The sequence below is a fragment of the Coregonus clupeaformis genome, chromosome 15, assembly GCF_020615455.1.
Source record: "Coregonus clupeaformis isolate EN_2021a chromosome 15, ASM2061545v1, whole genome shotgun sequence".
Lineage (NCBI taxonomy): Eukaryota > Metazoa > Chordata > Actinopteri > Salmoniformes > Salmonidae > Coregonus > Coregonus clupeaformis.
In genome coordinates, this window is record NC_059206.1 from 9,336,639 (window position 1) to 9,350,864 (window position 14,226).

A 14,226-nucleotide genomic window follows, 5' to 3' on the forward strand; every position below is an offset into this window, starting at 1 on the left:
CAGCACGTATTGCACTTAGATGTACACGGAGAGCGAATGTCAATGACATGCATGTCAATCTCTCCTGGCTCAAAGTTGAGGAGAGATTGACTGTATCACTATTGGTCCTTGTGCGAGGTGTTGATGTGTTGAAGGTACCGAATTGTCTGTTCAAGCAGTTGGCACACCGTTCGGACACTCATCGGTACCACACAAGACATGCCACCAGAGGTCTCTTCACAGTCCCCAGGTCCAGAACAGAGGCTGGGAAACGCACACTGTTAAATAGAGCCATGGCTACATGAAACTCTTTGCCACCCCAGCTGACAATAAAATCAGATAAAGAAAACAGATAAAATAACACCATACTGCATGACGGGGACTGTGAAGAGACACACCAAATTGTTTATATATTTTGTATTGTATTTTGCATTGGATTGTATTATGCAGGGTATTATGTGGTGTATTGTATTGTGTAGTGTATTATGTGGTGTATTATGTAGTGTATTATGTAGTGTATTATGTATTTTGTAGTGTATTATGTAGTGTATTATGTATTTTGTAGTGTTATGTAGTGTATTTTGTATTATGTAGTGTATTTTATATTATGTAGTGTTATGTATTGTATTATGTAGTGTTATGTAGTGTATTATGTAGTGTAGTGTATTTTGTATTATGTAGTGTAGTGTAGTGTGTAATGTAGTATGTATTCTATTTGTTTTTTTCCCTGTTTGGACCCCAGGAAGAGCTAATTGGGGATCCTAATAAAATACTAAATCATGTTTCTTTTAAATCTGGCGAGAGAGACGGCTACAGTAGAACGGATACGGCTACAGTAGAACAGAGACTGCTGGTGTAACAACAGCTACAATGGTGTTAGAAAGCATGAAAGGATTACATGAAACTGCACTTTACACTGTGCCCTGCCTTCTTTGGCATATGAGTACAGTTGGCCTGCAAAGATAACTCCACCATGAGTATGAACTCCAGAGGTTAGGGAAGGTCTGACATGTTTATATTGTGAATAATCTCTAGTGTTGTAGCGCTGGTGGTGTCTGACCGTGAGGCAGTAAGCCTGGGGCATGCAGCCTACTCTGTGAACTGTGGCTGGGAGAGGTCGGTGGTAGAAAGAGGAAGTGAGAGAGAGGTGCGGCCGAGGCGGAACTCGTTGTGTGGTGGTGGTGATTTCGTCTAAATGTTATTGAGCGTGTCCTTTCAGCACTTCACACACTAATCTGCTTTACTGCAGGGAGGGGGGAGGGATGTGGGGCCATGACAGGACCAGAGACAGAACCATGACAGGACCAGAGACAGGACCATGACAGGACCAGAGACAGAACCATGACAGGACCAGAGACAGGACCATGACAGGACCAGAGACAGAACCAGAGACGGGACCAGAGACAGAACCATGACAGGACCAGAGAGCAGGACCAGAGACAGAACCATGACGGGACCAGAACCATGACAGGACCATGACAGGACCAGAGAGAACCATGACAGGACCAGAGAGCAGGACCAGAGACAGAACCATGACAGGACCAGAGACAGAACCATGACAGGACGAGACAGGACCAGAGACCGGACCAGAGACCGAACCATGGCAGGACCAGAGACCGAACCATGGCAGGACCAGAGACAGAACCATGGCAGGACCATAGACCAAACCATTACAGGACCAGAGACAGAACCATGGCAGGACCAGACAGGACCAGAGACCGAACCATGGCAAGACCAGAGACAGAACCATGGCAGGACCAGAGACAGAACCATGGCAGGACCAGAGACAGAACCATGGCAGGACCAGAGACAGAACCATGGCAGGACCAGAGACAGAACCATGGCAGGACCAGAGACAGGACCAGAGAGCAGGGCCAGAGACAGAATCATGGCAGGACCAGAACCAGAGACAGGACCAGAGAGCAGGGCCAGAGACAGAACCATGACAGGACCAGAGACAGAACCAGAGACAGGACCAGAGAGCAGGGCCAGAGACAGAACCATGGCAGGACCAGAACCAGAGAGCAGGACCAGAGACAGAACCAGAGAGCAGGGCATGGTCGTCTGGTGTAGTGTAGGTCAGAGATGGCTAGCTGCCTGCTGGTCCTTGAATTACTGGATGTCCAGCTAGTGTGATGCTCATTCTTGGTAGGCTTGATTCAGCAGATTCGAACGTGCTAAGGCATCAAGCCTCCATCCAGGCCCCTTACCTTTCTGTGCCTGCAGGCGCCCAGCCCTAGTCTGGTTACCAGTCTTTTTAGCTAACATTCCACTCCTTGCCACTGCTGTCATTTGCCAAATGACAAGAGTGGCAAGGACTGGAATGTAATAGCTGAACAGAGACGGCAACCAGGCAACCAGGCTACCAGGCAACCAGGCAACCAGGCTACCCCAGCCCCCAAACAACCTCTTATAAAGCCAGAGAGAGAGAGAATGTTTACATGTACACTAACAATTCAATATTAAACTGTTTATGGCAGAAAGCTGAGTATTACATTAGTCATGTAAACACCTTACTCTGCTTATCTTAATGGGGTTAGGTCAACATGGAAGTAAGCATACGCCGATTTAAAACACCTGGTTTTCTGAGCAGTCTTTAGAATTATTAGGACATGTAAACACCTTAATGGGCGTTCCAGCGTTGTATTTGATCTGCTCATGTGCTAGCACCAGCCGAATGAGCCTCCCTCTATAGCGCCAGTGAAGTGTGTTCGGTAAAACTAAAAGTATGCATCTTAGAAGTAGTTTTCACATACAAACTTTATATGTCTGTACTCAGAATCAAATATGCTTCCCAAAAATAACATGTTCGATGTGGTAGAACGTTTTATTTTGATTGGCGATTTTCTGCATTTATCAGACTGCCATCAGGTAGCCTGATTTCAGATGTGTCCATGTAAACAGGATTATTAGGGGAATCGTTCTTCTTGCAAAGCATGTAAACGTTTTAATCAAACTATTATATTAATCTGACTATCCACAATAATCGCATTATTATGTGCATGTAACCGTACGCGGAGAGAGAGGGGGGAGGAGAGAGAGGGGGAGGAGAGAGAGGGGCGAGGAGAGAGAGGGGCGAGGAGAGAGAGGGGGAGGAGAGAGAGGGGGCGGAGGCACAAGAAAAGGGCAACCAGTGAAGAACAAACACCATTGTAAATACAACCCATATTTATGTTTATTTATTTTCCCTTTTGTACTTTAACTATTTGCACATCATTATAACACTGTATATAGACATAATATGACATTTGAAACGTCTTTATTCTTTTGGAACTTCTGAGTGTAATGTTTACTGTTAATATTTATTGTTTATTTCACTTTTGTTTACTATCTACCTCACTTGCTTTGGCAATGTTAACACACGTTTCCCATGCCAATAAAGCCCTTAAATTGAAATTTAATTGAGAGAGAGGAGAGAGGGGGGCGGAGAGAGAAGAGAGAGAGGGGGGCTGAGAGAGAGAAGAGAGAGAGGGGGACGGAGAGAGAGGAGAGAGGGGGACGGAGAGAGAAGATCGAGTGGGGGCAGAGAGAGAGAGGAGAGAGAGAGGGCGGAGAGAGAGGAGAGAGAGAGGGGGGCTGAGAGAGAGAAGGAGAGAGGGGGGATGGAGAGAGAGGAGAGAGGGGGACGAGAGAGAGAAGATCGAGTGGGGCGGAGAGAGAGAGAGAGGAGAGGGGCGGAGAGAGGGGGAGAGAGGGGGGGAGAGAGAGAGAGAGAGAGGGGCGGAGAGAGAGAGGGGACGGAGAGAGAAGATCGAGTGGGGGGCGAAGAGAGAGGAGAGAGAGAGGGGGGCGAGAGAGAGGAGAGAGAGAGGGGGACGGAGAGAGAGGAGAGAGAGAGGGGGGCGGAGAGAGAGAAGAGAGGGTGAGGGAGAGAGGAGAGAGAGAGGGGGACGGAGAGAGAGGAGAGAGAGAGGGGGGCTGAGAGAGAGAAGATCGAGTGGGGGGCGAAGAGAGCGAGGGGGGCGGAGAGAGAGGAGAGAGAGGGGGGCGAAGAGAGCGAGGGGGGCGGAGAGAGAGTGAGAGTGATAAAAGAGGAATTTGCACCAAGAGCTCAGCTAGTCTGAAACACAACAAAAGGAGAGAGAGATCTAAAAAAGATAGTCAATCAGAACACACTGTTGACAGAATACTGGTTTCTCATAAAACACTTCTAAGTAGTTGTTTTATGTGGTTGTTGTTGTTGAAGGCCCATATTGTTTACAGTGTATTAGCACTCAGAGATGCCGTCCCGCTGGCCTGTGACTGCTGGAAGAGGAGGGTTAAGGAAAGGTTTTCTTCAAATCCATGGCTACCTCCCAAATGGCACCCTCTTCCCTATGTAGTGCACAGTGCCATTTGGGATGAAGACCATATGGATAGGTTCATTGTCAGAGCCCTCGCAACCCATCTGTAGTTAAAGACGTATTTTCAGACCAAGTGAAGCAAATCCCTGGCCTTTTCATTGGCTACAACTATTTACCACTAGGGAAGTCTAAAAAGATTTTCTGAGTATTCAAAAAATATTTCATGTTTTCTGTTGTTCTATTCTGTCTGAGGGCCAGTTCAGCTTTAAGATACAGTAGGTGCTACATGATAGTTTCCAGTAAGGCTTGAACGGTAGAGGCTCTGCTTCTGTATGCGTTTGTCAAGACAGAGAAGAAAATCAAAGGAGCCTGTGATGGTTGGTTTGCCATATTTGTTCAGCCCAAGTGGATGAACTGTCTATTAGTTGTGTAATGGGTGACCCTGTGTGTTTAGCCCAGAGGATGGCTATTAGGTATGTATTGTAATACTGTGTGTTCTCTGATACAGGTTTGGAAGGGAAGAGTCCTGTTAAAGGTTAATCTGCATGTTTCCCCGGGGAATGTGTTTAACGTTACCCTGATCACGGATGCTTCCCTGGGGAATGGGTTTAATGTAACCCTGACCATGTCTATGTTTCCCCTGGGGAATTGGTTTAACATAACCCCGACCATGTCTATGTTTCCCTGGGGAATGGGTTTAATGTAACCCCACCACATGCTTCCTGTCACCAGCACTCCAGTCTTCAGATAAAGCATACTGGGCAGTAGGGCTGATCCCCACATCAGGGGACATAATAAGGGGTGACACTTCATGTGCTTCGGTGTCATGTGCCACTGGAGAATGCATCAGCAGCACTCTGTCTTTACTAATCTAACATACTGAAATGAGTGGAGCGTGTAAGCGATCTGAAATGACTGGAGCATGTAAGCGATCTGAAATGACTGGAGCATGGAAGCGATCTGAAATGACTGGAGCATGTAAGCTGTCTGAAATGACTGGAGCATGTAAGCTATCTGAAATGACTGGAGCATGTAAGCTGTCTGAAATGACTGGAGCATGTAAGCTATTTGAAATTACTGGAGCATGTAAGCTATTTGAAATTACTGGAGCATGTAAGATTTCTGAAATGAGTGGAGCATGTAAGCTATTTGAAATTACTGGAGCATGTAAGCTATTTGAAATGACTGGAGCATGTAAGATGTCTGAAATGACTGGAGCATGTAAGCTGTCTGAAATGAGTGGAGCATGTAAGCTATTTGAAATGAATGGCGCATGTAAGCTGTCTGAAATAACTGGAGCATGTAAGCTATTTGAAATGACTGGAGCATGTTAGCTGTCTGAAATGACTGGAGCATGTAAGCTATTTGAAATGAGTGGAGCATGTAAGCTATTTGAAATGACTGGAGCATGTAAGCTATCTGAAATGACTGGAGCATGTAAGCTATCTGAAATGACTGGAGCATGTAAGCTATTTGAAATGAGTGGAGCATGTAAGCTATTTGAAATGACTGGAGCATGTAAGCTGTCTGAAATGACTGGAGCATGTAAGCTATTTGAAATGACTGGAGCATGTAAGCTATTTGAAATGAGTGGAGCATGTAAGCTATTTGAAATGACTGGAGCATGTAAGCTTTCTGAAATTAATGACTGGAGCATGTTAGCTGTCTGAAATGACTGGAGCATGTAAGCTATCTTAAATCAATGACTGGAGCATGTAAGCTTTCTGAAATGACTGGAGCATGTAAGCTATCTGAAATGAATGGAGCATGTAAGCTGTCTGAAATGACTGGAGCATGTAAGCCATCTGAAATGAATGGAGCATGTAAGCTTTCTGAAATGACTGGAGCATGTAAGCTATCTGAAATGAATGGAGCATGTAGGCTGTCTGAAATGACTGGAGCATGTAAGCTATTTGAAATGACTGGAACATGTTAGCTGTCTGAAATGACTGGAGCATGTAAGCTATTTGAAAACTGGAGCAGTAAGCTATTCAATGACTGGAGCATGTAAGCTTTCTGAAATGAATGACTGGAGCATGTTAGCTGTCTGAAATGACTGGAGCATGTAAGCTATCTTAAATCAATGACTGGAGCATGTAAGCTGTCTGAAATGACTGGAGCATGTAAGCTATTTGAAATGACTGGAGCAGGTTAGCTGTCTTAAATGAATGACTGGAGCATGTTAGCTGTCTGAAATGACTGGAGCATGTAAGCTATCTTAAATCAATGACTGGAGCATGTAAGCTGTCTGAAATGACTGGAGCATGTAAGCTGTCTGAAATGACTGGAGCATGTAAGCCATCTGAAATGAATGGAGCATGTAAGCTATCTGAAATGAATGGAGCATGTAAGCTGTCTGAAATGACTGGAGCATGTAAGCCATCTGAAATGAATGGAGCATGTAAGCTTTCTGAAATGACTGGAGCATGTAAGCTATCTGAAATGAATGGAGCATGTAGGCTGTCTGAAATGACTGGAGCATGTAAGCTATTTGAAATGACTGGAGCATGTAAGCTGTCTGAAATGACTGGAGCATGTAAGCTATTTGAAATGAGTGGAGCATGTAAGCTATTTCAAATGACTGAAGCATGTAAGCTTTCTGAAATGAATGACTGGAGCATGTTAGCTGTCTGAAATTACTGTAGCATGTAAGCTATCTTAAATCAATGACTGGAGCATGTAAGCTGTCTGAAATGACTGGAGCATGTAAGCTATTTGAAATGACTGGAGCAGGTTAGCTGTCTTAAATGAATGACTGGAGCATGTTAGCTGTCTGAAATGACTGGAGCATGTAAGCTATCTTAAATCAATGACTGGAGCATGTAAGCTGTCTGAAATGACTGGAGCATGTAAGCTATCTTAAATCAATGACTGGAGCATGTAAGCTGTCTGAAATGACTGGAGCATGTAAGCTATTTGAAATGACTGGAGCAGGTTAGCTGTCTTAAATGAATGACTGGAGCATGTTAGCTGTCTGAAATGACTGGAGCATGTAAGCTATCTTAAATCAATGACTGGAGCATGTTAGCTGTCTGAAATGACTGGAGCATGTAAGCTATCTTAAATCAATGACTGGAGCATGTAAGCTTTCTGAAATGAATGACTGGAGCATGTTAGCTGTCTGAAATGACTGGAGCATGTAAGCTATCTTAAATCAATGACTGGAGCATGTAAGCTGTCTGAAATGAATGGAGCATGTAAGCTATCTTAAATCAATGACTGGAGCATGTAAACTTTCTGAAATGAATGACTGGAGCATGTTAGCTTTCTGAAATGAATGACTGGAGCATGTTAACTGTCTGAAATGACTGGAGCATGTAAGCTATCTTAAATCAATGACTGGAGCATGTAAGCTTTCTGAAATGAATGACTGGAGCATGTTAGCTGTCTGAAATGACTGGAGCATGTAAGCTATCTTAAATCAATGACTGGAGCATGTAAGCTTTCTGAAATGACTGGAGCATGTAAGCTTTCTGAAATGAATGACTGGAGCATGTTAGCTTACATGCTCCAGTCATTTCAGACAGCTATCTTAAATCAATGACTGGAGCATGTAAGCATTCTGAAATGACTGGAGCATGTAAGCTATCTGAAATGAATGGAGCATGTACGCTGTCTGAAATGACTGGAGCATGTAAGCTATTTGAAATGACTGGAACATGTTAGCTGTCTGAAATGACTGGAGCATGTAGAGCTATCTTAAATCAATCAATCAATCAATCAATTTTATTTTATATAGCCCTTCTTACATCAGCTACAATAAGCGGTCCAGAAACACCACAAAATAGTAGAGGAGACCTCAAGAAAGAGAACAGGGGGAGCCCTCAATGACTGGAGCATGTAATCTTTCTGAAATGACTGGAGCATGTAAGCTATCTGAAATGAATGGAGCATGTAAGCTATCTTAAATCAATGACTGGAGCATGTAATCTTTCTGAAATGAATGGAGCATGTAAGCTATCTTAAATCAATGACTGGAGCATGTCATCTTTCTGAAATGACTGGAGCATGTAAGCTATCTTAAATCAATGACTGGAGCATGTAATCTTTCTGAAATGAATGGAGCATGTAAGCTATCTTAAATCAATGACTGGAGCATGTCATCTTTCTGAAATGACTGGAGCATGTAAGCTATCTTAAATCAATGACTGGAGCATGTAATCTTTCTGAAATGACTGGAGCATGTAAGCTATCTTAAATCAATGACTGGAGCTTGTAAGCTTTCTGAAATGAATGACTGGAGCATGTTAGCTGTCTGAAATGACTGGAGCATGTAAGCTATCTTAAATCAATGACTGGAGCATGTTAGCTGTCTGAAATGACTGGAGCATGTAAGCTATCTTAAATCAATGACTGGAGCATGTAAGCTTTCTGAAATGACTGGAGCATGTAAGCTTTCTGAAATGAATGACTGGAGCATGTTAGCTTACATGCTCCAGTCATTTCAGACAGCTATCTTAAATCAATGACTGGAGCATGTAAGCTTTCTGAAATGACTGGAGCATGTAAGCTATCTGAAATGAATGGAGCATGTACGCTGTCTGAAATGACTGGAGCATGTAAGCTATTTGAAATGACTGGAACATGTTAGCTGTCTGAAATGACTGGAGCATGTAAGCTATCTTAAATCAATGACTGGAGCATGTAATCTTTCTGAAATGACTGGAGCATGTAAGCTATCTGAAATGAATGGAGCATGTAAGCTATCTTAAATCAATGACTGGAGCATGTAATCTTTCTGAAATGACTGGAGCATGTAAGCTATCTTAAATCAATGACTGGAGCATGTAAGCTATCTGAAATGAATGACTGGAGCATGTAAGCTTTCTGAAATGAATGACTGGAGCATGTAAGCTGTCTGAAATCAATGACTGGAGCATGTAAGCTATCTTAAATCAATGACTGGAGCATGTACGCTTTCTGAAATGAATGACTGGAGCATGTTAGCTTACATGCTCCAGTCATTTCAGACAGCTATCTTAAATCAATGACTGGAGCATGTAAGTTTTCTGAAATGACTGGAGCATGTACGTTTTCTGAAATGACTGGAGCATGTAAGCTATCTGAAATGAATGGAGCATGTAAGCTGTCTGAAATGACTGGAGCATGTAAGCTATTTGAAATGACTGGAGCATGTAAGCTATCTTAAATCAATGACTGGAGCATGTAATATTTCTGAAATGACTGGAGCATGTAAGCTATCTTAAATCAATGACTGGAGCATGTAAGCTATCTTAAATCAATGACTGGAGCATGTAAGCTTTCTGAAATGAATGACTGGAGCATGTTAGCTGTCTGAAATCAATGACTGGAGCATGTAAGCTATCTTAAATCAATGACTGGAGCATGTAAGCTTTCTGAAATGAATGACTGGAGCATGTTAGCTTACATGCTCCAGTCATTTCAGACAGCTATCTTAAATCAATGACTGGAGCATGTAAGTTTTCTGAAATGACTGGAGCATGTACGTTTTCTGAAATGACTGGAGCATGTAAGCTATCTGAAATTAATGGAGCATGTAAGCTGTCTGAAATGACTGGAGCATGTAAGCTATTTGAAATGACTGGAACATGTTAGCTATCTTAAATCAATGACTGGAGCATGTAAGCTATCTGAAATGAATGGAGCATGTAAGCTATCTTAAATCAATGACTGGAGCATGTAATCTTTCTGAAATGAATGGAGCATGTAAGCTATCTTAAATCAATGACTGGAGCATGTCATCTTTCTGAAATGACTGGAGCATGTAAGCTATCTTAAATCAATGACTGGAGCATGTAAGCTATCTTAAATCAATGACTGGAGCATGTCATCTTTCTGAAATGACTGGAGCATGTAAGCTATCTTAAATCAATGACTGGAGCATGTAATCTTTCTGAAATGACTGGAGCATGTAAGCTATTTGAAATGACTGGAGCATGTAAGCTATCTTAAATCAATGACTGGAGCATGTAAGCTATTTTAAATGACTGGAGCATGTAAGCTATCTTAAATCAATGACTGGAGCATGTAAGCTTTCTGAAATGAATGACTGGAGCATGTTAGCTTACATGCTCCAGTCATTTCAGACAGCTATCTTAAATCAATGACTGGAGCATGTACGTTTTCTGAAATGACTGGAGCATGTACGTTTTCTGAAATGACTGGAGCATGTAAGCTATCTGAAATGAATGGAGCATGTAAGCTGTCTGAAATGACTGGAGCATGTAAGCTATGTGAAATGACTGGAACATGTTAGCTGTCTGAAATGACTGGAGCATGTAAGCTATCTTAAATCAATGACTGGAGCATGTAATCTTTCTGAAATGAATGGAGCATGTAAGCTATCTTAAATCAATGACTGGAGCATGTCATCTTTCTGAAATGACTGGAGCATGTAAGCTATCTTAAATCAATGACTGGAGCATGTAATCTTTCTGAAATGACTGGAGCATGTAAGCTATTTGAAATGACTGGAGCATGTAAGCTATCTTAAATCAATGACTGGAGCATGTAAGCTTTCTGAAATGAATGACTGGAGCATGTAAGCTGTCTGAAAAATGACTGGAGCATGTAAGCTATCTTAAATCAATGACTGGAGCATGTAAGCTTTCTGAAATGAATGACTGGAGCATGTTAGACATGCTCCAGTCATTTCAGACAGCTATCTTAAATCAATGACTGGAGCATGTACGTTTTCTGAAATGACTGGAGCATGTACGTTTTCTGAAATGACTGGAGCATGTAAGCTATCTGAAATGAATGGAGCATGTAAGCTGTCTGAAATGACTGGAGCATGTAAGCTATTTGAAATGACTGGAGCATGTTAGATGTCTGAAATGACTGGAGCATGTAAGCTATCTTAAATCAATGACTGGAGCATGCCATCTTTCTGAAATGACTGGAGCATGTAAGCTATCTTAAATCAATGACTGGAGCATGTAAGCTATCTGAAATGACTGGAGCATGTAAGCTTTCTGAAATGAATGACTGGAGAATGTAAGCTATCTTAAACAATGACTGGAGCATGTAAGCTATCTGAAATGACTGGAGCATGTAAGCTATCTGAAATGAATGGAGCATGTAAGCTGTCTGAAATGACTGGAGCATGTAAGCTATCTGAAATGACTGGAGCATGTAAGATGTCTGAAATGACTGGAGCATGTAAGCTATCTGAAATAATGACTGGAGCATGTAAGCTATCTGAAATGACTGGAGCATGTAAGCTATCTTAAATCAATGACTGGAGCATGTAAGCTATCTGAAATGACTGGAGCATGTAAGCTTTCTGAAATGAATGACTGGAGAATGAAAACAATGTGTCCCACCCCAAGGAACTCAAAGACCACCAACTGAAAAGCTGTTAGTTGAGTTTCACCAAAACCATGTGAATGTCATAATAATATCTCTCAGCATTGTTCATTAGTATAATGGATGGATGAATGGTGATGACTGCCTTCTTTCTTTATACAGTCGAAACAGCTTCATGATGAGTGATGGCTTCATGAAGATGACTAGATGTGTGCAGTGAGTTAGCTTTGTTAGGGACGATATGAAGAGTTCCTCTTCTAGGATGAAATGAGGGAGGTAGTCGTATCTCTAAGGTCATGTGTTAGGTTAGTTTAGCCTTAGGTCAATGAAGACCTTCATGCCGTAACTGTATTAAAGTCAGACTACTCTACTTGATGAGCTGGTGTCATTATATCCTAGACGCTATCCTCTCCTGCTCAACCCCTAGCTCCACTACTGCTGATGACCATTGATCCCAACCCCTCTGGGAGAAAAGAACACACCTTTTCTGTGATCTGAAACGGAAATGTGTTCTTCTCTCCTCTTCAATCCAGGTTGAGGGAGGTGGGAAGGCGGACCTGTTGGAACACCCCCTGTTGCCAGGTGACCAGGTGGTTGTCATTAATGACGTGGAGCTCAGTGGATTCAGGCAGGAAGCCATCTCATTGGTCAAAGGATCTTACAAGACTCTCCGACTCACTGTTCGCAGGTATGTTAACTAAAACCCCATCATCCAATCACCAGTCATGCCATGGCTCTCTCTCTCTCTCTCTCTCTCTCTCTCTCTCTCTCTCTCTCTCTCTCTCTCTCTCTCTCTCTCTCTCTCTCTCTCTCTCTCTCTCTCTCTCTCTCTCTCTCTCTCTCTCTCTCTCTCTCTCTCTCTCTCTCTCTCTCTCTCTGTCCCTCCTCTCTCTCTCTCTCTCTCTCTCTCTGTCCCTCCTCTCTCTCTCCCTCCTCTCTCTCTCTCCTCTCTCTCTCTCTCTCTCTCTCTCTCTCTCTCTCCTCCTCTCTGTCTGTCCCTCTCTCTCTCTCTCCCTCCTCTCTCTCTCTCTCACTCTCTCTCTCTCTCTCTCTCTCCTCTCTCTCTTTCCCTCCTCTCTCTCTCTCTCTCTCTCTCTCGGTCCCTCCTCTCTCTCTGTCCCTCCTCTCTCTCTTTCCCTCCTCTCTCTCTTTCCCTCCTCTCTCTCGGTCCCTCCTCTCTCTCGGTCCCTCCTCTCTCTCGGTCCCTCCTCTCTCTCTGTCACCATAGCCACCATCAAACTGCCAATTCAGATTTCATGTTGTGGTCCTCTGTAGCTCAGCTGGTAGAGCACGGCGCTTGTAACGCCAAGGTAGTGGGTTCGATCCCCGGGACCACCCATACACGAAGAATGTATGCACGCATGACTGTAAGTCGCTTTGGATAAAAGCGTCTGCTAAATGGCTTATTATTATTATTATTATGTTTTTGGGGGTCTTGTTTTTATCCTGCAAATCACACCAGGTGATGTCTATAGTGACCCTCCCCAGTCTCATATCTTCCTGATGTCTATAGTGACCCTCTCCCCAGTCTCATATCTTCCTGATGTCTATAGTGGTCATGCTTAAGAACTCACAGATAATAGGCCAGGCAGGCATTGCTGGGGTCTAGTGTGTGTGTGTGTGTGTGTGTGTGTCTGGGTGGGTGGGTGGTGGGATCATGGCTAACCCCCCAGCTCTTTTGTTATCTCCACAACAGCAGCCCTGTGACATGCTTGACACCCTGCGGAGCGGAAGGTAAAAATAGAACTGTTGGCTATGCTTCTGTACCCACTGGACTGGGCCAGGTCAATCAGCCTTCAGCCCTTCCTGCCTCCTGAGCTTCAGAGTAATCCATTAATATACGCCGCACACACTTCCTTGTTCACATGCAAACACAGACACACCAACAAAATGCACACTCATACTGAGACTTTTTAGACTGAATGAGCTGTCTGCTCCTATGTACATCTGTAGAGGATCAAGGATTTAGGTTTGTTAAGGAAGCTATTTCTTAACATGCTAATGCTAACTAAAAGCTGCGTGGAGTTTCAGCCAGGCAGTAATGTAATGCACTGTGTTTCCCCCAGAGGGCACGCTATATAGGACTTCTCAGAGTGTGTTGTTTGAGAGACAGAGGCCGTGAAGAACCCAGTATTGTGTTCGAGAGAGATGGAGTGAAGAGCCCTGTATGTTGTTAGAGAGAGAGACAGAGAGATGGAGTGAAGAACCCAGTATGTTAGAGAGAGAGACAGAGACAGAGACACAGACAGAGACAGAAAGAGAGACAGAGACAGAAAGAGAGAGAGAGACAGAGACAGAAAGAGAGAGAGAGACAGAAAGAAAGAGAGAGAGAGAGAGAGACTTACAAAGACCCTAGGATTGGAGGTATGACAACAACAGTATCATATTGTGTGTGTCCAAGTGCAGCGAGAGAGTGCCTGGAGAGATATGTTGAATCTGTGTCTACCAGCCTCTGGCAGCTTTAAGGCACATGCTATGACCTCACTCTCTGACCCGGCTAGCTAGGGGCCAGCCAGTCAGTGTGCCTATAGCCTGGTCCTGTCTAAGTGAGGAGTGGGAACGACAAACGCTAGGCAACCAAAGCATACGAGATACTCTGCCCCCACTGCACACAGGCCAGGCTAGCCACACCACTAAAAGTAGTGCACTATATAGGGAATAGGATGCCATTTCA

At 43.6% G+C, this 14,226-nt stretch overlaps 1 protein-coding gene across 1 annotated transcript in view; it reads left to right on the plus strand.

Annotated features, from left to right (window-relative positions):
* Positions 1 to 14,226, plus strand: part of LOC121581912 (protein Shroom3) — a 165,130-nt gene that overhangs the window by 14,413 nt on the left and 136,491 nt on the right. The window contains exon 2 of the mRNA XM_041897311.2: positions 12,086 to 12,240. Coding sequence (XP_041753245.2) covers positions 12,086 to 12,240 — 155 coding nt within the window. The remainder of the gene's footprint in view (positions 1 to 12,085; positions 12,241 to 14,226) is intronic.